This window comes from Amblyomma americanum, chromosome 1 (assembly GCF_052857255.1).
Source record: "Amblyomma americanum isolate KBUSLIRL-KWMA chromosome 1, ASM5285725v1, whole genome shotgun sequence".
Taxonomy (NCBI): Eukaryota; Metazoa; Arthropoda; class Arachnida; order Ixodida; family Ixodidae; genus Amblyomma; species Amblyomma americanum.
The window spans coordinates 291,097,154-291,121,630 of record NC_135497.1 but is presented as its reverse complement, the minus strand read 5'-3'; the positions used below and the strand labels follow the sequence as shown (position 1 = coordinate 291,121,630).

Genomic DNA, 24,477 nt, shown 5'->3' with positions numbered 1-24,477 from the left:
TTCCTTCATGCCATGGTGTTTATTTCGGATACGATGTATCATGCGGAGGATTTGCTCGGTGGATGTTGTAAGCTTCTTCATAGTGGTGGTGTTCTGTCGCCCCTGCGGGATATACTGCCCTAGTATCTTGATCTCCGTGGGTTTCTGTACTGGGTGGTTCTCTATATACACCGAGATGTTCTGCGCTAGGGGTGTCCTCGGGTTCTTCAGGATTAGCAACTCGGACTTTTCCGGCGCACACTGGAGACCTCTCTCCCTGGCGTACCGGTCCACCGTGTCGGCTGCTGCTTGAAGACGCTCCTCGATCTCGGCGTCACTCCCCGAGTTGCACCAGACAGTGATATCATCCGCATATAATGTGTGTTTGACGCCGGGGATTTCGGAAAGAAGGCCTGGTAGATCTTTCATAGCCAAATTGAACAAGAGGGGTGACAGTACCGCCCCTTGCGGAGTTCCCCTCGGGCCTAGAGTGATGGGATCTGATTTTATTCCACCGAAGTTTATACTGGCTTGCCTGACTGATAAGAAGTTTTTGATATAGTTGTAGGTTCTTGCGCCACAGTTGGTATCGGCGAGGCTTTGCAGGATGTTTTTATGTAGAACGTTATCGAACGCTCCTTTCAAATCAAGTGCCAGGATGGCCCTTGTCTGTGACTTGGGAGGTGTCTCAAGGAGGTCTTTGTACAGGTACAAGAGGGCGTCCTGTGTCGATAGGTGAGGGCGAAAGCCGAATTGAGTATTAGGTAGGAGGTTGTTTTCTTCTAAGTATCTACTCAGTCTCGTGTTGATGACCCTCTCTATGAGCTTCCCCAAACACGAGGTCAGCGATATCGGTCGTAGATTATCCAGTTTAAGGGGTTTGTTCGCCTTCGGAATGAACCGAACCTCGGCTGTCTTCCAGGATATTGGTAACGTTCCTGTAGCCCAATGCTGCTCGTTGAAGCATTCCACCAGCGCGGTGATGGTGTCATCGCTGAGGTTAAATAAGAGCTTCGCTGTTATTTGATCTGGACCTGGAGCTGCATTTTTTCTCATGGCCGCGATTTCTGCTTTGATTTCTTCTTTCGTGAGTGGGAGGTCCAGCTTGGGATTTGGCAGTCCAGGATACTCCGGCTGTTCCACGACTTGGTCCGTGCACAGATACCTGGTCTTGAGCTTTTCGATCAACTCTGCGTCCGTACCCGGGGTGGTGTGTACGATCTTCGTGAGCCTGTCTTTAGTGGCCGACTTGCTGCTGCTGGGGTCGATTAGGACACGTAGGAGCTTCCAAGTATTTGACACACCTAGCTTCCCCTGAATACCATCGCAGAGCGAATGCCAGTTCTGTCTGGTTAAGGATATGGCATAGGATTCTGCCTTTTTGTTTATCTCCTCTATTTTTTTCTTGAGTTTGCGGTTAAGCCGTTGTCTGCGCCATCTCTTTGTCAATGAGTGCCTCGCTTCCCATAAATGTAGAAGGTGCGGATCGACCGCTGGGCAATCTTCTGTCGTGCAGACCTCTTTTGTAAAGGCTTTCAAAGAGTGCACCTCATCTTTAACCCATTCCTCTAGGTCGGTAATAGTAATTGCAGTAGATGCCTGGGCCTTTCTCCACCTGTCCCAGTTCGTAACTCTTGCGATACCTATTTTGCGCTTGCACGCGTTTGTGCTTATCTCCAGAAAGAGTATGAAGTGATCGCTTCCCAGGTGCTGTTCGGTATTCTTCCAAATGGCGTTTTGTATGTTCTTGGTGAACGTCAGGTCAGGACATGTATCTCTACTGACACTGTTTCCCAGCCTCGTAGGGTAAGTGGGATCGGTGAGGATCGATAACCCCTCTTGCGCCACTACTTCTTCTAGTTTTCTGCCTTTCGGTGTCGCCGCCGGGTAGCCCCATGAAGGGTGTGGTGCGTTGAAGTCGCCTCCGATCACGCAGGGGGCATGGCCCGCTAAGGTCAGAAATTTCTTTATGAGGGAACCCAATTTTGCGTTCCTGTCTTTTGGAGGGCTGTATACATTCAATACGTGCGTGCTTGCCGCTCCTCTCTGGAGAGGAAGAATAGTTATATAGCAGTGCGCAACATCCGGCTCGAAAGTGTCGTGCAATATGGCAGTGTATAATTTGTGCACTAACGTGGCAGTTAACTGGTCGTGCTGATAAGTCACATAGTCTTGGAGCTTCATAGGCATTAGGTGGGGTTCTTGAATTAGGATAGCTGCCGGTGGGTCAGATTCCTGAGATAGAAGGAGATTAAGAGCAGCCTGCTTTCTCCTGTATCCCCGGCGGTTCCACTGCCAGATCTTTACTCTAGGTTTGGCTGGCATGTTGAATCCGTATCGGATGGTTCGTCCACGTGCATTGTACGAGCGAATTTCGACTTATGCCTTTTATACGCAGGTTCCTTCCGAAGTCCAGAAATTGCCGTCTCCGTGTATCGTCGGTTGTTTGCAATCTGATTTCGAATGTCTTGGAATTGAGCGTTCACATAAATTGGAAAAGCTTGAAACTCCTCCTTGAAGGACCTCAGTTCTTGGATGATTTGTTGGTAGACCTCGCCTAAGGCAGGCTGGGAGCTAGGTACTGCCTGCTGTTTTTGGTTTTCAGGAGTCGGCTGAGCTACCGGCGTTATTGCGTTAGTAGTTGCTCGCTTAAGTTCTTGGTTTTGGATTGTTAAAGCGGTCACTTGTTTTTTCAGACTTTCTATCTCGTTTTTGAGTGCTGCTAACTCCGTGTTATTCTGAGGGGAGGAGGAGGGAAGGGGAGGCCATTCTGCAAAGCTCACCTTCGAATCTGAAAGCTGGCCCGAGGACGTCTTCTTCAGCGCCCCGATGGGCTTGTTGAGGTTCTCCTGCCCTTGTTCTTTACCCGCCTCCACTTGACTGGCGTTCTGGTTGGAGCCTGTTGCCCGGCGTCTTGAGCTCGAACGGCCGCGAGAGGCGGAACGAGAGTGGGAGACTGATGACGACACTCCTCGCCGTCGCGATGTAGGCTGCCTCTTCTGCCTCGTCCTGCTCCGGCCTTCTTGATCTTCAAGTTTTGTTGTTGATGACGCGTTTGATGACGCGGTACTAGTGTTCTTGTTCAGCGGTCTCTGGAATTTCTCCTTGCAGTCTTTTGCGTAAGTCTTGTGTTGACCCTTGCACAGCGCGCAAACGGGTGTACACTCGTGCGTCTCATCTGGACTCGGCGTTCCACAGGTTTGGCAAGCAGCCCCCTTGGGTTTCGGGCAGACGTCTGCTTGGTGACCTGGCGTTCCACAGTTGATACAAGCAGCCCTCGTTTTACGGTAGATGTAGCAGCGGCGCTCTGGCCACCCGTAGTTGACCGTGAAGGGAACCTTCTGCCCGGCGAAGACGATGACTGCCGACGTAGTCTTGCCCAGTCGGCGCGCTCCCAGGATTGTATGGCTGGGTGAGGAGACGTCTTGGAAGATAGAGTCATTACTCACTTCAGGCTTGATATTATGTATTACACCCCTGCAAACATCCTCTGGCAAGGCAACGTAGGCGGTGATCGTTATACTCTTGCCGTCGAGGTACAGACAATTAAGCTTGGCGAGACGGAACGCGTCTTCCTCACAGTGAGTACACACCATTATAATGTTCTGCTGGCTAACAACGCGCAGCGTTGGCTTTTCTTGTAGAGGGGTGTTGAGGGCTGCTTGGATCCCTAATTCGAGATCGTAGGAGCGTGGAGCCACAGATTGCAGATCCACCGTGGTTTTAGGTCGGATGATGACTTTGTATGGAAAATTCTTGAGACTCGGTAGACGCGGAGGTCTCGGTGCAGGAGGCTCTCGGCGTTCTTTCTTCTCCTGCTCTTCCTTGGGAGGTGTGGATTTAGCTTGCGCCGCTCTGTCGTTGTTGCGCCGGGACCATATGTTCCAGCCATGGCTGTTGTCGTCCTTCGGGAGATCCTGCGGGGGCATCAGCTGCTGCTGGGATGTTGGTACATGACTGAAGTCCATCTCCGTCGGGTCGTAGCCTCTTAGAGAATTCATCGTGGTCGTGGCAGTCCTGGATGAAGCGGGAGCACTCACTGGCGAGCGTCGTTAGACCCGCGTTGCGCGAACGCTATGCCGCGCATCCGCGGGCGCACCGGCGTCTCCGCGGCGATAAGGCACCCCAACCCCTTGGCCGTTAGGGTTAGCGCTCCTCACGGGGTGACGAGAAGTAGACAGGCTGTAGCGCCGAAAATGTGGCACTCACAGGCTCACTGGTGGTACCAGGCCGTGTCAGGCGTTGAAGGCAACTCGTGGATGATAAATATATGGTGATCCAATATTCTAATCCGCCACAATCGAAGATTGTCAACGGAGCCCATGAATCGCACGTCCGCTCGTGACGAACGCTTGCAGCGCCCCCCTCTGAAGAGAATGAGGACCGTCTGCGACTGCGCACCCATGCGCCGGACTCCACATATTGGAGGATTCCTTGGATGCTGAAGGTTCGCAAGGATGTCAGCGTCCGATAGATGTTTCGGAACGCCTTGGATCACTCCTTTACCACTGCCATCCGGCGTGGAGACATACGAGGTGATGGCGATCTTGTTCGCGGCGTAGATGAGCTCCTTGATGTTTAAGTAGCGTTCCACTCGTACCGCGGAATGGGTGGCCACCAGTATGGTGTGTTGCTTGAAGCTGAGTAGCATGCAGTCTTCAGATGATTCTGCCAAGGTGAGGCCCGCGGCGTCCCGGATGAGTTGAAAGATGCCGAGTTGGCCACAGCTCTCGAGTATACGGAGGCCGCCCGATGGCCGGAATATCACCTTGGTTAGGCCCTTGGGTAGGCGAGGTAGGTTCGACTCCACCGATTGTCGAGCAAGTCGTCGGCCAAGCTTTTTCGCAGAGGAGTCGGCAGAGTGCCGCATGCTGCCCTGTCCCTGGGCGCGATCGGTTCCATTGTGTGCCGCGGGGTTATTCCTTTGGCGTTCGTGACCGGAGCGTTTCGATTCACCGACGGTGAACCAACCATATTGGTGCGAAACTTCTTCGGGGCTAATGTCAGCCCCCTCCACGGTGACTTCCATGTCCAGTGTTGGAGGAAGATCCCACTCAGATAATGCGGCACAGCCCCGTCAGAGTGGGGTCGCTAGGCCTGGCGTGGGCCTAGCGGGCCGTGCGTACCGGCGAGAGCCGAAACGCAGAAAAGTCCGCAGAAACAGGCAAAAAGGGACTTGCCGATGCGTCCGACGGCGTTATCCGAGCTTCGAAGACGAAATCCAGGCAAGAGCGGTGTTGACCGTCGCTGAATTCAGCGGTGGGCATGGGTGAAGCGAGGAGCGTTCGCGCGAGCGTCCGATCCACGCCACGTCCGAGCCGGTTCTCTTGTCTTTTGGTGCCATCTTTTCGCGTTGTTAGCTGTTCGTGCCCGCGGGAGAGAACAGGGGGGGAGTGTTCATGTTTCTGATTGTTCCCTTATTTGTGCTTTTCGGAGGCGGCGACAACACGGGTCACACTTCTTTATCATGCTTGTCGTGCGAATTTTGGCGATATCTCGCAATACAGGTGGCCAGCCGCATCACGGGGTCCACGGATCAGGGTATATATTGTGCTGGCTTGACGATTTAATAAAGCATTGGTAGTCAGGGCCTGTCCTATGGTATGTTTTCTTTTTGTCCTCGTCTCGTAACGCTGGTTCAACACTTCTAAGCAATGAGCCAAGTAACCCAAACCTGAATCCTCATTCGTTGAAATTTTATGACACGCTTCAGTGGCTTGCTTCTCAATTCATTTGTGATGCAGTTCTTGACGTGAGCTGGGAGAAGATAACGAACAGCAAGAAACTATGCTTCAATATTGAAGAAATAATAAATTCAAGGATACAAGTGTTAAGAAGACGGAATGCAGTTAATTAAATGCGCGAAAAAAATCCTGTTTTTTTTCTAAGAAGACGACGTCACGGGCGCCATCTTCGGTCACATTGGCTAGCTTCCGCAATGGACGCGGAAACCGGCTGGTTGCTGGTAAAGGGCGATTCATGGGGCGGACCCCTGCCCCTCGGACTAGGAGCCACTTCCGAGAACTTGCAGAATTAGAGGGCCCTCTACAATTTTCCAACCGAAAACCCGCGTTCGCAGGCAGAATTAAATCTCGCATTCCACTTCGAAAAGGGAGTAGGGAGATGTCCCTTTATCTGTATGAGAAGGAATCTGTTGAAGGGGCACAATAGAGAAGGGGCGTGAACGGGAATAGTGAGTCGAGACAGGTGCTGGTCGAGGGAATGTGTCATTGTCACCTTTTGACAACTTCCCCTAAGCTGTATCTCGAAAGCTGCATGGTGGTGGCTGTCGGGGATTCAGGGTCATTAGGGGGCAGCCACTCCCTTTTCGAAGAAGCATGCAGAAGCGTTTGACTGATCTCCCCTCGTGCTAACCCCTTCAGTCAGAAGAACAGGAAGTGAAAACAGGGTCTGTGAACAAAGGTTTTTCAAAGGCGTCAAGGACGCCGGCACGCAGCCGCTCCCGCTCTCGATCGAGGAGCCGACAACCTGCGAGGACAAGCAGGAGTCGTTCAAGATCACAGGTGTGCTTCGGAGGAATGAACAACGGCGGTGACGGCACGTGGGCGCACAAGGTCAGAGGCGCTACGACGACCACTCCAAGGGAAAGTGAGTCCCGCAGCCCGGATAAAGAGCTTATAGCTGTGTTAAAACAGGAACTGAGAGAGCTAAAAGCCGCTTGTACTAAGCTAACACTCGAATTGACTGAAATAGGCAAAGCGAACAGCAGTAGCCCATCGCGCACTCCCGAGCCCCCAACTGATATCGAAACTCCCCAACTCGTTGAGATTGAGAGACAGGAAGAAAAACACGAAGAATGCCCGCCTCCTAAGAAGCGAATGGCCGTGCGGTCAGACGTTAAGGACGCCATGAACGCCATGAGCAATAATATGAGGCTAATGCACGAGAGCATGGCGCGCATGAACGAGAAATTGGACACACGAGCACAGAAAATGGAAATGTATCTAAACAACACGGTGTTACCGGCAATGGAGAGGGTGGGTTCACAACACATCGCTGCGCAAGGCCCACCTCGCGACGGTCTCACTGCAAGCGAAGGGGGCTACAATGGTCAACATGGCAGTGACAAATAAGACACGAAATCTCCGCGTTTGGCAATGGAACTGCAGGGGGATCGTATCAAAAAAGGCGGTCCTCCTGCAGCTGGTCAAATCAGAAACAGAGAAGCCACACGTCATTATGCTACAAGAAACACTCACAACCGAACTGGCCCTTACGGGCTATAAGGCCGAAGCCCACAGAAACGAGCAAGGCAGAGGCGTCGCTTTACTGATTGGAAAGAAGATCCCGTACATTCGGCATGACATCCGCCACACAGCCTCCTATCTAGAACACCTCAAGATCGAGATCATACCGAACGACCACGTAGAGAACAAGCAAAGCATCTTCCTCACAAATCTGTACAGCAGCCCTAAGGATACCAGGCAAGGGTTCAGAGGCATTCAGGGCAAGACTGCGCACATCGCCAAAGATAGTCCGCTGATTGTAGGTGGAGATTTTAACGCCCACACCAGGCATGGGGCTACGCGTATCCCTCTAGTAAGGGCGATCGTCTTCAAACGACAACCTCTGATCTCGACTTCACGCTCATCACACACCCGGGAACTCCAACTACACGTGGCACTTCCACATGTCGAGACACCACACCGGACCTCACATTCTCACATTCGGACCTCACATTTGTCTTAAGAAATGTGCCTGGCCCAACTCGGGCATAGACCTTGGCAGTGACCACTATATTCTCCGAATTGATGCAGAGATACCGGGAAAGAAGCAAAGGGAGTACAAACTCATCGACTGGGACAAATTGCGTGCAATACGGACGCAGCCATCCGACTCATCAGGGGCAAACACAAAGCACACGATAACGAGCTGGACCGAGCAGCTCAAAGCAGACATCGTAGCCTCGGAACGAACGATTACTACGGATGTTAAAGTAGAGAGAATGGACAGTCGGCTAGCGAATCTTCTCGAAGCCAAACATTCCATTCTAGCCAGGTGGAAGGGTCAACGTTTCAACAGAAGACTACGAAGAAAACTTGCCTAACTCAACAAGACCATTGAAGAATACTGCGTGGTTCTCTCCCGGCAACAATGGGACGAAGTCTGTAACTCCTTCAACGGGAAAATACGCAGACGGAGTGGGTGGGTGCTCATAAAACACCTCCTCGATGAAAACGGAACAAAGTCCAAGGCTATGCAACGGATCAGGATAAGAAAATTAGTGCACCGTGCGATATGCAAAGCAGTACTGCCGAAGCACTTCTGAATGACCTTTCCAAACGGTACTTACCGCTTAGATCGGGGCAACCTAGTAACTTACAAAGGACGAACTATGACAGTGCCCCAAACTCAGAGCTAGATAAGGACTTCACAGAAAGCGAAGTACGCTTCGCAATTCACGAACTCAACAGTAACTCTGCGGCAGGCCCCGATGGTATCACGAATCGGGCTCTCCGAAATTTAGAGGACCACTCGGTCACGTTCCTAGCGCAACAAATCAACGAAGCCTGGAAAACTGGCCATCTACCTGGAGAGTGGAAACATGCCAACATGGTCCTCATCCCAAAACCGGGCAAGCCGCTGGGCCTACCAAACCTAAGGCCAATCTCACTAGCGTCCTGCCTAGGAAACCTAGCCGAACACGTCATCCTGAATAGACTATCGGAATACGTAGAAGAAAAGGAGTACTTCCCCTACAATATGATCGTCTTTAGGCCGGGCCTCTCAACGCAAGACGCTATGCCACGAATCAAGAGAAGTCTGCTGTATCACCCCACACGAGACACCAAGGCGCTACTCGGACTCGACGTGGAGCCCGCTTTTGACAACATCCACCATCAAGCCATTCTCAAAGCCATATCTGACCACAATCTCGGAACACGCTTCTACCACTACGTCAAGGCGTTTCTGGGAGATAGAACGGCCACTCTCCGGATAGGCGAGCAAGTCTCGGAGAGCTATGATCTGGGAGATAAGAGAACACCACAAGGCTCCGTACTTTCACCATACTTATTTAACTTGGCGATGACAAAGCTCTCTCGCGCACTGGGTGAAATTGCCGATGTGGAGCACACCATATACGCAAACGACGTCACCATCTAGAGCACCGGTGGCAGCGATGCGGAATTAGAAACCCGTATGCAAGATGCCATCTCAGTTACCGAGGCCCATCTCAAACCAATGGGACTTCGCTGCTCTTCTAGAAAATCCGAGCTGCTCATCTACCACGCCCCAACACCAGGGCGCCCGTCCAACGACTGGCGCAAACACCACACTCCGTGCATAGAGTTACACGACATGGACGGAAATCGCATACCTACGGTTGACAAAATACGAATTATAGGACTAATCATCAAAAGTAACGGCTCCAACTGGGCGATGCTGGACAGCATCACGATCAAGATTGCGAACGAGATCCGAATGTTTCGGCGCATCATGAATACACACAGGGGACTGAGCGAGGACAACACCATTAAAATGGTCCACGCTTTTGTACTCTGTCACATCACATACGTGGCTGCGATGCTTAACTGGAAAAAAGAACATCGCAAAAGGCTCGAAGTACACATACACCGAGCTTTCAAGACAGCGTTGGGGCTCCCCGATAATGCCTCCACTGATCTACTCTTACAGCTAGGAGTCCACAATACCCTTGATGAAATCATCGAGGCTCAGCACACAGCACAGATCGCACGCCTATCAAGCACCAAAGCGGGCCGAGAGATTCTCGTCAAGCTCGGCCTGAACACCATAACAGAAAGGGACAACGTCCTGCAGTTACCTAAAGTCATCCGAGAAGCCATTAAAGTGCTCCCCTTCCCAAGAAATTTACACCCGGTCCACAATCAAGGACGAAGACTTGCCCGCGCCAAAGCCCTCGCTGTGGACGCGGCAAGGTTTCCCAACGAGACAGCTTTCGTGGATGCAGCCTACATACCGGAAAAGCATGCCTACTCGGTAGCAGTAATCGACGGACACGGGGAACGCGCAACTCACTCACGCTTTACACCAAGAAGCCAGAGGTAGCTGAACAAGCAGCGACAGCACTAGCTCTCAAAGACTCGAGCTTCACAACTGTCTACAGCGACTCTAGAGCAGCCACACGAGCTTTCGCGAAGGGCGGAATAGACAAGACGACGCTACGAATCTTAGGCGAAAGTAACGTCACCGATCACTCCATCGTTTGGTTCCCCGCACACATGGGTAGCTTAGGGGGCGGTCTGCGGAATCTCAACGAGATCGCACACGAGGCGGCGCAAGGACTCATCGACCGCGTCCCTCCGGTTTCCTCCGCTACCCCACATATCGAGTACAGGGATCAATTATTCACGTACGAGTTCACTAAGCACTTTTATTTAGGCAGACGAGAGTTTCCTCTCCCGGATAAGAAATTAACCCTCAGCCAGTCGGTCACGTTACGCTTGCTCCAAACGAACTCATACCCCGACCCCTGGCGCATGAAGCACATCGACCCAGACTACGACGGACATGTGTGTGAACAGTGCAGTGAAGTGAACGTGTAGACTTGAACCATATGCTGTGTGGTTGTGCATCGAGCGACGCCTACGCCAAGAACAAGGACCATTGGGACAAAGTGCTAAAAAGTGCTTCACTACTCGACCAGCTTCGGGCTCTCCAGGAGGCCCGCGCTGCGGCGGAGAGCTTCGGGCTCTCTGTGCCGACGTTGGAGCTGCCCTCTACACCTGGCGCCTAGCCGAGTGTCCTTCAGGACCCCTACTGTTGGATATAAAGTTTTACCACCACCAACAACAACAACAAAGGTTTTTGGTTGGAAAACATCTTCCTGTAAGTCAGCGTTCCTGGAATTTTGCTAATTATCTTGCAGAATATCATTTCCAACCGAAAACGCGCGTCCGCAGACAGAAATTTCGCATTCTTCTTCGAAAAGGGAGTGGGGAAATGTCCATTCATATGTATCAGAAGGAATCTGTTGAAAGGACACAATAGAGAAGTAGTGTGAACGAGAAGAGTGGGTCGAAACAGGTGCTGGTCACGGGAATATGTCATTGTAACCTTCAGACAACTTCCCCTAAGCTGTATCTGGATAGCTGCATGGTGGTGGCTGTCGGGGATTCAGGGGGCAGCCACTCCCTTTTCGAAGAAGCATGCAGTGGCGTTTGACTTATCTCCAGGGGGCAGCCACTCCCTTTTCGAAGAGGCATGCAGTGGCGTTTGACTCATCTCCCCCCCCCCCACAGCTTCAGTCAGCAAAGCAGAAAGGGAAAACGCGGTCTGTGAATGAGGGTTTTTGGTTGGAAGAAACCTTCTCTCTCTCCGTATCAAGGTGTGAGAGTAATCGACGCTACCGTATTTAAGCGAGCCGCTAGTGCGAGTTGTCCAGAGCAACATGGCTACCGCTGCTGTTAGGGTGGACCCGGACATCGTCACTTTTGCCTGTATGCTCAACGATGAGAAGGCCGTGGACGTGTTTTGCCGGGAATACGGGCTGCTCCCACCAGCGCCAAAAACCCCGCCATCGGGCCCGCAGCGCCGCGGAAGACTACTGAACACCGAGCACTTCTGGGGGGTCTGCGAAAACCTGGGCTTCAACCCCGGTAAGCCAACCTGCAAGGGCTCTGTGGTGACACGGATGCGGAAGTGTCCGAAGGGTCCTCGGCCCACCTTCCGCTGCGGCACCTGGCGGAAAGAGCTCTCCCAAGAAAACGGAGAAGCTGTCCTTCACGGCCGTCAGGCCACGGCCAGATTCTTCGCTTTCAGGGATGCCGCCGACCGGCCCCATGTGAAGATGTCGCGGTGTTAAATCCTTTGGCTTATGTACTGTTACGTTTGGAGACGCCAACATGCCAAGAAAATTCAAGCCACTGAGAAGCATCAATCGACAGAGGCTTCAAAGGGCCGTCGACGTGGTTGCAGCGCCACGAGTGCAGATGATGGCGTCTACAAGGGACATTCCCCCCCCCCCCCCCCCTGCTGTTTACGGGTGAAACGGCCGTCCGCTGCCTGAGAACGGCTTTGGTGAACCTGTCGTTTGTTCGAAACGCTGGACCCACCCCGGACATTTTTCTCCCGGAGGGGACCGCGGGGGAGCCGGCGAGCGGCGGGGTTGCAAATGAGCCGTGGCAAATGCGGCCGTGTTTGACTAAGCCAACGTCGCCGGAATCCTCGGGCTTCGAAAACAACCTCGTCTTATACCCTAGTTACACGGCCGACTTAACCACGGTTCAGTTTATCTCAGTTAATACTAACCATAGTTATGCGCAGTCACACGGACAATCTAACCGCAGTTATGTCGGTAACCATGGTCATCGTAAACTGAGGTCGGCCACCTCAGTCAAGCCTTGCTAACTCACAAGATGGCTGCCACCATGTCGGTCGAGCCCAGTGTCATGGCCAGCGAAGCGTCCTCCCAGAAGCGTGTCAACTGGCCTACTGTGACTACAGAGGCGTTGATACGAATCTGGGAGGACAACCTTAGCTCACTGCGCTCAAACACGCGCAATGCGCGCATATATAATGCGATGGCAGAGTTGTTGAACGCGGGCCTGCCGTCGGGCGAGGGACCGTACACGGCAAAGCAGGTGCGGCAGAAGCTTGAAAACTTAAACAAGCAATACCGGTAAGCACTAAATCTTTTGTTGTTCCTTCTCAAGTAGCGATGTTTACCGTCTATTTTGGTTCCGCGTGTAAACACCAGTGTGTGTGTGTGACGAGCGGCAGCCGCTATCGTAGCCTGGCTCGTCCGAGTGACTGCCAATCTCGTAGCGTTCAGCAGAACCTCGACCGGCTGCCAGTCGTGAGCAGAACACACAGTTTAGTACGAGTTGCGTGTCCTTTCCTGTACGTGGTGCGGTGTCATCCTGAACTAAGCTTGGTTGCACTGACCGCGTACATTTCCTTTGTAGCGTGCATATTTTTAGGCACCGCAATGACTCAGTGGTAATGGTGCTCAGCTGTTAAAAGGCGCGGCTTCGATCCCGGCCGCGGAGGTAGCTTTTCGATGGAGGCGAAATGCTGCTGGCCCGTGTACTGTGCGATGGCAGTGCACGTTAAAGAACCCCAGGTGGTCGAAATTCCGGAGCCGTGCACTACGGTCTCTCTCGTAGCCCGAGTCGCTTTGGGGCGTTAAACCCATATAAACCAAACCAAACCGTATTTTAACGTTTCATCGACAGCGTGTAAAGGGCAGACTTCGCCATTGCCACAAATGGCTTGCGCCAGCAGCACACACGCGTTTCCTTCTTACAAATAATGCACTTGCGCAAGGAAAACAGGACACAACAAAATAACACATACGACAAGAACAGAGCGCAACTTCCAACTACTTTATTAAGAGCAGGCAACTTGAATATATAGCAGTGTTAGCCAACAGAAAGATTACAAAACCAAAAGAAAGATAAACCACGTGCGCTGTTAATACCAGCAAGCCACTGCCAAGGGTACAACCAGATATCATTGTCAAACTGATATGATACTCCATAACAATCAAAACATAAAACCAAAAAAGAGAAACTGAAGAATCATGAGGTGAATATATCTCATATTCCCTGTGTTCATTGTTCACCTCATGATTCTTCAGTTTCTCTTTTTTGGTTTTATGTTTTGATTGTTATGGAGTATCATATCAGTTTGACAGAATGATATCTGGTTGTACCCTTGGCAGCGGCTTGCTGGTATTAACAGCGCACGTGGTTTATCTTTCTTTTGGTTTTGTAATCTTTCTGTTGGCTAACACTGCTATATATTCAAGCTGCCTGCTCTTAATAAACTAGTTGGGAGTTGCGCTCTGTTCTTGTCGTATGTGTTACTTCGTTGTGTCCTGTTTTCTTTGCGCAAGTGCATTATTTGTTAGAAATGAACCAACTCGCCCAGACAAGAGAGTTAATTTAACATGTTTCCTTCTTGATGCATGCATAGCTTGACCTATGGTAGGTGGTCAACAATGTACCTTTCCACTAGCTGAGGCTAAACTGCTGCATGTAGACATGCTAATACAGGTGCTACTCGAGCTGTACAGCTTTATTCGCTGAATGTGTTCAATAGCACGAGTGCCACCTTTCCTCCATTTTTCTCTTAAAAGTAATTGTACCTTGTTGTGTATTTTCGTGACAACAGTTTCATGGACTAATACTGTCTTTCATTCTAGGAAGCTCAGGCGATCTGGATCGTCCACTGGATCTAAAGGAGTGCAGTGGCCCTTTTATTGGCAGCTGCACTCCTTTCTTGGCACACTGCCAGTAAATGACAGTGACCTGATGCAGGAGAGCGTGGAGGTAATCTTTTTTTTTTGCCTGTAGCACAGTTCAGCCTGGTAGCAGCGTAGTGAATGCTATGTGCCTGCTTTCCATTCCTCTTTGCAGACACCTTTCAGAAACCACTATAAAGTTTTTGAGGAACAGTACGGAAAAAGGAATAAACAGAGAGTTGAAAGCAATATCATGTGTGCAAACATGCCTTTGCTTCTCCATTTGTGTCGTACCGCATCGTTGCTTACAAAGGGCTAATTGATGTCGATCTAGGTTGCATCGAAGCACTACACGACACCAAAAGCAAACTACACAAACAATGCGAAGAGCCACCTCACTCAGAACTTGACGTGTTTTTATTGAAAAGAATAGAATGAGCATGGTCGAAAGAGATAAGCATATGAACATAACAGCAAGGTATATATCAGCAAGAACACATGAAAGAAATCATAGTTGTCGAAAACCCAACAAAAACATTAAAAACCAATGTGGCAAATGAGTAAGTGACAAGGAGGACCTTACGCACAGTCCTATAAAGTGTTTTCAGTAGCTTCCTTACAAAATGGTTTTTGTGCTTGGACATCATACACAGAACACAGAATTGAGCCTCTCGGCACAATGTGCAATGCATCTCAAAATGTGACGGCCCAGACCCTTTCAGTGAGGCTTCATATATGCTCTTTGACAAGAAAAGTTTAAGTACAAGAAATTAATTGCAGGGATTGGACAGCGTGCCACTATTGACATGAGTGGCGTATGTAGCAGCACGGCCATCATAAGTCATTTCTCCACAACATGTGGCAGCCATGTTGTGTTCAGTGTAAAATTGACATGGTGCTCCAGCACAAGGATTTCCTCACATTCCAAAATTAATAGAGTTACACAAGGACAAGAGGCAATGCAAAGTTTGCGCCGTAAGACAGTCTGTTTTTACTAATGAGTAGGAAGCTCTCTTTCCCCCTGCGATTTCTCTGTATCTTGTCCTGTTATGTTTTCAAGAGTCTGTGATCAAGGCTTTACTTGCCTACCAACCATCATATGATTCTGTATTTTAGTGGCTGACATATCTTTGTCATTTTCTCTTTTTTCCTCCATTCACAGATGCCAGAGGATCCAGCCCACACTGGGCAAGAGATTGTCTTTGAGTACGAAGACAACTTGATACCCGTACCCGCTACAATTCCCTGCACTCTGGAAGAGGGTAATGACAGCACGGCAGGCAGCGAGCCAGCAGGCAGGGAGCAGGGGACAAGTGGGGAGCGATGTGGAAAGTCCAATCTTCGCAGGAAGCGGCCTTCCAGCTCACTGCTTCGTGAGCTGATGGCCATGCATCAACAGGCTGAGGAACGTGCAGCCAAGGCTGCGAAGGAAAGCAGCGAGCTGCGAAAGCAACTCATCGAGCTCCAGAAAGAGAGCAATGAGGTGCAGAAGGGCATGCTACAGGTGATGAAGGACTATTTGCAATCCAAGGAGAATAAAGAATAATTGATTCTGTCCTGTCTGTAATAAGCAAGGCACTGCCAGTAACGATATGCTGTTGACAATGCTTATGCAGAAACCTGTTTCAACTTTTCTAGAATTCCTCAAAGTTGACATGGACAATGCAAGAACTTGTGTACAGTTACTAATGTACAAGTGGTCACAAACGTTTCTGGCACACCGAAATCATAAGGCACCTAAATTTCCTCACTGCATATAGAACAGAAGCCATGAACTGAGGGGTGGACTATGCAGGCACACACTGCAGTTTGTGGCTGCATGTTTATACTGCTGAGCGATTAAGTTTTGCCACAATTTCCGTCTTCTGAACTTTTTGATGAGATACTTTGTTCATGCTCTTTGAAAAACAACTGCGTGCTTACAGACGAAGACTATGTCTATGTTCTGCCTCTGTCTTCCTACATGGAATGTTGTTGTTTTTCCTACATGGAATGGAGACGTCACTTCCTGTTCAGACTGCAGAACGGTTGCAAAGATTCCACATATGAAAATGAGAAATGAACACAGATGAACCAAAAGCAGCTTAAAAGCACATACCTGGTGTTTCAGAGAAGGTGATCACTCATGTTTAAAGATAGGATTTTTGAGGTGAATCATGTTAAATAGCTAAGTGATTAAATTCTAATAGTTAACTTTTAAACTATTGCCAAAAGGCACCTGCTTGCAATTAGAGATTTGTAGCAGACCGTTAAGAATGGCCATATCAGTTTAGAAATTCGAAAATGCCATTACCCTCGGTGCTGTGGCACGACAGAATTTGGCTACATCGTGCTATAATACATGCACTTTCGAACAGTATGTAGGCAAAGCAACCCCTCCAGGAGTCGTAACTAGTCGAAATAGCCAAATTTTGTTGTGCCGCCACAGCGGCGAGAGAAATGGCATTTTTGAAATTCAAAAACTGATATGGCTATTAGTAATGGCCGGCTACAAACCTCTAATTGCAATCAAGTGCCTATTGGTAATAGTTAAAAGCTAACTATTATAACTTAGTTACGCACTTCGCTAGTTAAGATGATTCGCCTGTTTTTGACGTCCGCCAACACTCGTACTACTATGCCGCAAATTGCTTCTCGTTGCCTCAAAAACCTTATCTTGAAAAATTAGTGATCACCTTCCCTGAAACATCCGGCATATGCACAGTTGGATAAATATTTTCAACCTGTATGCCACAAAACACACTGAAATAAACTCGTGCACCAACATGGCAGTAAATGCAAGGCATTTCACTTTGAAGCAAGGTGCTTTGCCAGGGCATTTCTTACGGCCACCCCTGAAGGTTCTACTTGACTGCTTGTGCAGACGGGCTGCGGCCGTCGCCTGTCTTCTACATGCACCACATCCAGCCAGTTAGAGTCACAGCTGTCGGTAAGTTCTTCACATATGTTGTGAAGGACACAGCATGCTCGAATGACATAAGGTACATTAACAATGTCACATTCCAGGCCCTTCAGTAGAATTCTGAAGCGTGCCTTGAGGCGCCCAAAAGCATTTTCCACCACACGTCTGGCACTAGAAAGGCGAAAATTAAATTCCTGTGCATCAGAACCGATAATGCCGGAATGTGGGAAGGGCTTCATTACATTCTTCTGCAGTGGGAAAGCTTGGTCGGCAAGGAAGAGAGGCCCAATCTGCACACCTTCAATTTCTCTCACTTCCCTCTTGAACAAATCGCTGTCCAGAATCTTTGGAAGCCGCGACACTTCAAAAACTGCAGCATCATGGTTTCGGCCAGGAGACCCAGAGTTCGTGTACAAAAATTTGTACCGGTGGTCTGCGACAGCCAAAAGAATTGTGCTGTACCACCCCTTATAATTGTGGTAATCCACAGCGTGTTCCAAAGGTGGACAAACTTCAATGTGGCAGCCGTCGACAGCTCCTACGCCCTGCGGGAAGCCTGCGACTGCTGCAAACTGCCGGAGATGTTCGGCCAGCTCGTGCGTCCTCGGCATTTTTATATACCGAGGTTCCAGCACTTCCACCATCGTGTCGCAAAACTCCCTCACAATATTGTTTACTGATGAGCGGCTCACTCCAAACACATTTGCGACCGTCCTCTCTTCTGCTGAGGTGGCTAGGCGATATATGGCAATCGCCACACGTTTGCGCAGCGGTATCGCCTTGCGCATGTTCGTATCGCGCCGCTTCATGCACTCGCACACACCCACGATGTACTGAAATGTGCTCCTGGTCATTCGAAAATTTTCTCTGAAGCCACTCTCCGGAAGGTGCGGGAGAGTTGTTTCATACCACGACGTTTCCCGGGGGTAAGTCCACACACTACGCTCACGCGAGCACAGCCTTGCAGCTAAGGCTTGCAGACGCCTGCACGTTCTCTCCGCTTGCTCTTGTTCAGCTTGCCGTTCTTCCAGCTCGTCGAGAATTGCGAGCTGCCGCAAACGTCGCTGCTGCATTTCCGTCTGACAGGCGGCGAACATAGCCAGGAACCCGCAGCCTCTGTCCACAGCGTCCGGCACGGGCTTGCTGTGAGCCATCACGATGTATGACTTCGCGCCGACGCACGGCGCCACGGCACTCACACGCAAACCACAATAAGAGATGATAGAAGAGAATTTAAAATAACACTTATTCTAGCGAACAATTAAAATAGGAAAATAGTTGGTAAAATGAAACGTGGAGCGCGGCAGGAAGACGGGCGGCAAGTCGCAGAGAGAGCCAAAGCAGACGGGATTGACTTGGCTCTCGGGTCGCCTGCGGAGTCGACTGCACCCAATGTCGAAAGACTTTCTTAAGTTTTGTCTGACTTTCAATAACCTCGGGACAACAAATTTCCCTGCACAGATGTAACCAAACTTCGTTCGAAGAAAACTTCCTACGTTTGTGTTTTAGGTAAGATTTTGTGTACCACTTGCGTTAAATTAGCCGTGCAGATTTCTCTTCTGGAGCAACAACGTGACCGACACAACTGCGCACACCGAGAACAAATTTCCGCGTGTAACACCACCAAACTGCAGTTCACGATAACCAAGGTTAACTCCGCCTAACCACAGTTGCGCTTAACCGCGGTTAAGCCGGCCGTGTAACTAGGGTATTAGACGAAGTGCTTTTTCTTGTACGTGGAACCTTCTGCAAACTGCAGTGGCAACCTATAGTTCCCACGCTACCGCTGTGAAGTGCAGGTGGCTGACCTTCGACGCTGCTTGGGACCCGCTTGGGGCTATTCATCACTGTTGCCTGGACAGCGCGGACCATATCTTGCCAGAAGTGGAAAGAGTGTTGTTGGGGGCGTCCTGGAAGGCGGACCCTAAAGACTGCACACGTGATCTACATCACAGTGATTCGACGCATTTTAACTAAATTCCCCAACTAGGGACCTGCGGACAGCGGACCCTATTTAAGCAGCGATCTGGCGTGTGATCAGCTAGCTCCCGATTCACTCTTTCGAACTATGTAAAAATGTAAATAAACCTTTTCAGTCTCTTCTTCACCTCGAAGACCCTCTCATCTCTTCGTCACCCTCACAACAGCAGTCTCCGGATCCGGAACCCGGGGACACCGACCTTGGCGAGAGACGGCACAGGCGAACCAGGGGCCCGCATCTAACAAGTGGTGGCAGTGGTGGGATCGAAGCGCAATCCCCCAACACGGGTGGCCTGCTATGGTGTTGGAGCCCCACACCTAACAACTGGTCGGCAGCGGTTGGATCGACCATGCGGGGTGGTGTTGCTTCTGTGGGTGAGTGCTTGAACTTCGCTTGAGATTCGCCAGGCTTCAAATGTTTGGGTTAATAACTTTCAACTGCTGGGAATCGAGGGAAGTTGTTCAGTGAGACAAGTGTGTGTAGCTCACGTCAACAGTTGTTCAGCAAAGTCAAGGCTCAGAGCAGCAAACATGGACCTAATGAAGTTGCTAAGGTCAGATTTGCTGTCATTGTGCGAAGAGTTGGGTGTAGACGTAGGGGTAAAGATAAAAACTCGGACATTTGGAAATTGCTCTTGGAAACCGCCGAGGAAGGAATAATCATCGATACGTGGGAACTTCTCAATGCAGAGCGAAAGAGAAAGGAAGATGAGCGAAAGCAAGAGGAAAATAAGCGCCAACGGCTAGCGGCCGAGCGAGAGGAACGGGAGCTCAGAAGGTTACAGCTCGCGTATGAGATAAAGAAACTGGAAGATGAGATCTCGAGAGCCAAGACTCCAGAGCGAGCGAGTCACGCCGGATCGTTCCAGTTGGACAGACGTGACGACGTAAAACAGTACTGTGAAGCAGCGCACAACCTGCATGAAGATTGCGGAGCTGTAAGTGTGTCGAAACGTTGTATCGAAAGCCACGCTGAGACAGAGGACGAACGCTCAATTGCAGACGAGCAGGGCGTTTCAGGGGTAAGCGCTCAGGCCAATAAGCGGGCGGTGGAGGACTGCCTTCAGGGAAACGAACTGCCCAACTCGGGGGCAGCGGAAGGTCCGTGTGTCAGCGGTGTGGAGCTGACACTTGCCTGCGAAGGCAAAGCGGCCAGTTTGCAATTGGATGAATGTCTCCAAGGTGCCTCTGTAAAACTAGATCAAGCTAGTTGTGATCAGGAGACACAAACGGAAGTGTCAAGGCGTAAAAACAGGAATAGGGCAAGGACCAAGAAAAATCGGTTGAATTGTCAAGCCCTAAAATTATTTGCGCAGACAGGTGCCAATGTTAGCACACATGGAAATGCGGCAGAAGGGAAAAAAAACCTTCCCGCATTGGACCTTGTAATCTTGCAGCTAAAGTTACTGGTCAGGCGGCACGCGCAGGTGCTTCTAATGGTGACCGCAGTAACAGAAAGAGAAAAGCGCATCTTGCAAGCAGAACAGGGGCGAGGCTTTTCAAAGGGCATCGGCCAGCGGGAAGGCACCTCCCCCCCCCCCCCCCCCGACCTGACAGAAAGGCGGTAAAGGAAAAGGCAAAGCGGCAGGAAAGATCAGAAGGCGCTAGTATGGGGGACACCCGGCGCATGCGAGCTCAGGGGTCGAGCAACAGAGACCACGCATGCAGGTGTGTTCGACGCGCACACTTGAGAAGGATGGGTCCTTCATTTTCCGAACTGTATTCGAGGAAGCGCACAGGGCGAAAGGGTAGCCTGGCTTGCTTGGGGCGAGAACTGAGAGTAGCTTCTCGCGCTGGTCGCGGTCCGTCGCCCGGAATCAGTTATCGGCATTGCATGGGCTACCAGGGCCTTCTGAGCTCGTCGAGGGGCCATGGAGATGACAGTAGCGATCAGGAATGTCTTTTTTCAGTTGCCCTTTGTCACGAGTTGACAGCAGTACAATCAGTCAGAGCGCGACCCCGGCGGGCGCGGCTGAAAACCTAGTCCTTTCGACGCGGGGGTGGTGAACCATGTTTCAACCCGCGTAGCCATTCGAAGTAGCTGTTTTTTTATTATTATTCCTTTTTCGGTTGTGTGCGTGTAAAATCGGGGAAGGAAATGCTACTTTGTTTTAGGTTAAAAATTTGGATTTGATCAAGTGTTACTGCTTTCTTAACACTTAAATAAAGGTAATTGTGCGAATGGGTTATAAAGGACGTGTGCCAATTTGAGATGCTACCAAGTGATAAAGGCACTCACAGGAGTGCAGCGAACACAGTTCCTGAACAGACGATGAGCTCTTTGCGTAGGTAGAACCGCTGAGAGATAGCAAGTTTTTTTGTGTTTGAAATTTTGAAACAGATTTGCTTTGGTGTCTTCCGTAGATTCGGACGCGTAAAGCCTGGTTGAGATACGAAAGGCTTGTTGCTACGTTAATGACGGCGTAGCTAATGCCTTGCGAAGGCATAGAAAGCGCGGATATTAGTGCCCATTTGAATACTTCTGTTTAGAGGCGCTAGGTTAACTAGCCGATTTGGGTATTCAAAGATTAAGCGAATGAAGTGAGGCTAGACTTCTGTGGAGAACAGCTGTAGCAGCTGTCTGTACAAGTGACGGTGACAAGGCGCATGACTGACTCGTTGAGTTTAGGAGAAGTCTCTCGCCAGTACAGGAAGGAGTAAGGATTGCGATGCGCAGTCGCATCTTTACGAGTTCAACTCGAACAGTTGATTATTAGACTCGAGCGTCAAGCTTCTTTGAAAAGAGCCAGTGGATTCATTTGAGCGTGGGCCAAATTTTACGCAATCTATCGGTGTTCCGGTGGTATAAGGGGATCAGAGCTTTGATTGATAAGGAATAGAGTTTCTAATAAAACATTTGTAGGCTTTGACACACCACCGCGTATTGTACAACTTGGCAGTCTGTCTTTGTCGACATCAGACAAGACGCGGGCGCTCACTTGACCCTAAATTCGGGCACAATTGAGGTGCCAATTTGTTCGTTTATTCTAGTTTTGCTTCCAAATTTGCCACCCCTCTTCAAGTCGTGTTAGGCGAATCGGGCTTTGGCAGCGAATTTGGCAGACATGGAAGCTGGTCATAGTAGCCGAGATTATTGGTGTCGGCTACAAAGTTTTGTGGTTACGTTTATATTGGCGCGTGCTCATGGGAGCGCGCCGACGATGAAGACGAAGTGTGCGTGTGCCGGTGGACAAAGACGAAGTGTGTGTGTGGTTCGGACAGCCATCTTGTGAGTTCCCTGCTGTGCGCTGGACTTCGCTGAGACCGTGATCTGTGCCGGTCCTGTCTTCGTTACATTTTTGGTGGAGGTGCTGGGTACATTTTTGGTGGAGGTGCTGGGTACTTTCCAACATTTACGTGCCCCGAAGGCTCTCTATGAACACGGATTTGACTCCGATTCATCGCAGTACGAGCCGCCGAATCCAAGGTCAGTCACCAGAGTACGGTCCGTTATCCCCTAGGACCAGGGCTCCAGCTGCGACGCGCAGGACTGACGCGGCACCTATGGCTAGCAACGGAGACGCGGCAGCTATGGCTGACAACGGGAACTCAGCTGCTCATTTCCTGGTCCTCCAGCCGCGAACGCCGCCTACCTTCCATGGCGAAGTGTTTGAGGACGCGGAGGACTGGCTTGACCAGTTCGAACGCGTTGCCAGGTACAACGGCTGGGATGCGGAGCGGAAGCTGCACAATGTTTACTTCGCTCTTGACGACTCGGCGCGGACGACGTACGAGAACCACGAGACAACGTTTCCTTCTTGGGAACGGTTCCGTAGCCAGTTGCTGGCGACCTACGTCAACACCGACCGTCGGGAACGAGCTGAGTCGGCGCTGCAGTCAAGGAACCAGCGACCCAATGAGAGCGTCGCAATGTATTATGAGGACATGACACGACTGTTCAGAAGGGCGGATCCAAACATGGCCGAGGACAAGAAAGTGCGCCACCTGATGCGCGGGATAAAAGAACAACTGTTTGCTGGGCTTGTGCGAAACCCACCTAACACCACTTCGGAGTTTCTATCGGAGGCCACTACCGTCGAAAAGACCCTGCAAAAACGCGCCCGCTATTACAATCGCGCCGTGAACACCGTATCAACTGCCGACTTTGCGCCAGCCTCCAGCGACTCCGCTGACACCCTTCGGGAGCTGGTTCGATCTATCGTCAAAGAAGAGCTGCACAAAATGCGCCTCTCTGCCCAGTCGCAGCCGCAGTGACCATCGTTAGCACAAATTATCCGAGAGGAAGTGCAGCAGGTGGTCCCTGAACCTGTTGCCCCTGCTGCCCTTACACCGACGCCCCCGCGCCAGACGTACGCGCCGGTACTCCGACAGAACTGCGACCTCGCCCCTTGGAGCACAAGCCCATCTGCATCTGCTTTCCAGCCGCGGCCCCCGCCTGTCCCTGTGTTGCCCGAGGCCAGACTGCGGAAGACGGACGTGCGGTGGGCACCTGACCAGCGGCCCCTTTGCTACCACTGCGGTGAGGCCGGCCATATCTTGCGGTGGTGCCCTTATCGTCGAGCTGGAATTCGCGGATTTCATCTGCGAGTCCCCTGTCCGCCCAATGGCGAACGGCCCCGCGAAATTGAGGAGCACCTGTCAACGCGCCGGGATCACACTCACACTGATTTCCCTTGCCCTGACTAACGCCCACCAACCTCTACCCGCTATCGTTCGCCGAGTCCCCGTCCTTCGACAAGCCGTTTCAGCCGCTCACCGAGTCCTCGCCGGGGAAACTAGACCCAGCGGCCTGCGGAGGTAAGGCCTCTGACGAGCGAACAGCCGAACATCCTCCATCGCGTTCCCGACCAGACGACGGCTATCAAACGAGGACACGTGACGATCACAAAGGATGTAGCTTCGGACTTACTGGTCGATATCGACGATTTAGCAGTTACGGCATTGGTTGATACGGGAGCGGACTATTCGGTTATGAGCAACGAGCTAGCAAAAGAACTGAGGAAAGTTTTAACCGCGTGGACTGGGCCTCAGATTCGCACAGCTGGTGGGCACCTAATTACCCCTGTTGGCCGGTGTACGGGGAGAGTCACAATCGACGGATTTGTTTACGTTTGTGACTTTGTTGTCCTACCTCACTGTTCGCGCGATGTCATTCTCGGCCTGGACTTTTTACAAGCTAACGGCGCCGTTATCAATTTACAAGAGCCGCGCGTGACGTTTTCGCCGACGCAAGCAATTGAAATAGCCGACCCAGACGACTCCAGGATACCCGCCCTGCGTATTGCTGCTGATGACGTGACGGTGCCTCCGCGGTGCAGCATGATGGTCCCCGTGCAAAGTGACTCGCCCGGTGATCGAGACGTTATGGCAGAGAGAAACGTCAGCCTTCTACTCGAGAAAGGAATCTGCGCAGCAAGAGGGCTTGTTCGCTTACGGGATCGCTCTGCGACACTCTTGATCACCAACT

General features: G+C 50.9%; 2 protein-coding genes across 2 annotated transcripts; one reads left to right on the top strand and one right to left on the bottom strand.

The window, feature by feature from the left end:
* The first annotated feature begins 14,133 nt into the window (after positions 1-14,133).
* On the top strand, positions 14,134-16,111 carry LOC144098107 (uncharacterized). Its single transcript, XM_077630656.1, has 2 exons — positions 14,134-14,255; positions 15,330-16,111. The coding sequence occupies exons 1-2, from the start codon at positions 14,238-14,240 to the stop codon at positions 15,711-15,713; spliced, it is 402 nt and encodes a 133-aa protein (XP_077486782.1). The 5' UTR covers positions 14,134-14,237; the 3' UTR covers positions 15,714-16,111.
* An 843-nt stretch (positions 16,112-16,954) lies between these two features.
* LOC144118947 (uncharacterized) lies at positions 16,955-18,223 on the bottom strand. Its single transcript, XM_077651710.1, has one exon. It carries the CDS (start codon positions 18,221-18,223, stop codon positions 16,955-16,957), a length of 1,269 nt encoding a protein of 422 aa, XP_077507836.1.
* Positions 18,224-24,477: the final 6,254 nt, after the last annotated feature.

Coding starts and splice junctions, on each gene's coding strand:
- LOC144118947 (XM_077651710.1), bottom strand. CDS start 18,223: ATGGCTCACAGCAAGCCCGTGCCGGACGCTGTGGACAGAGGCTGCGGG.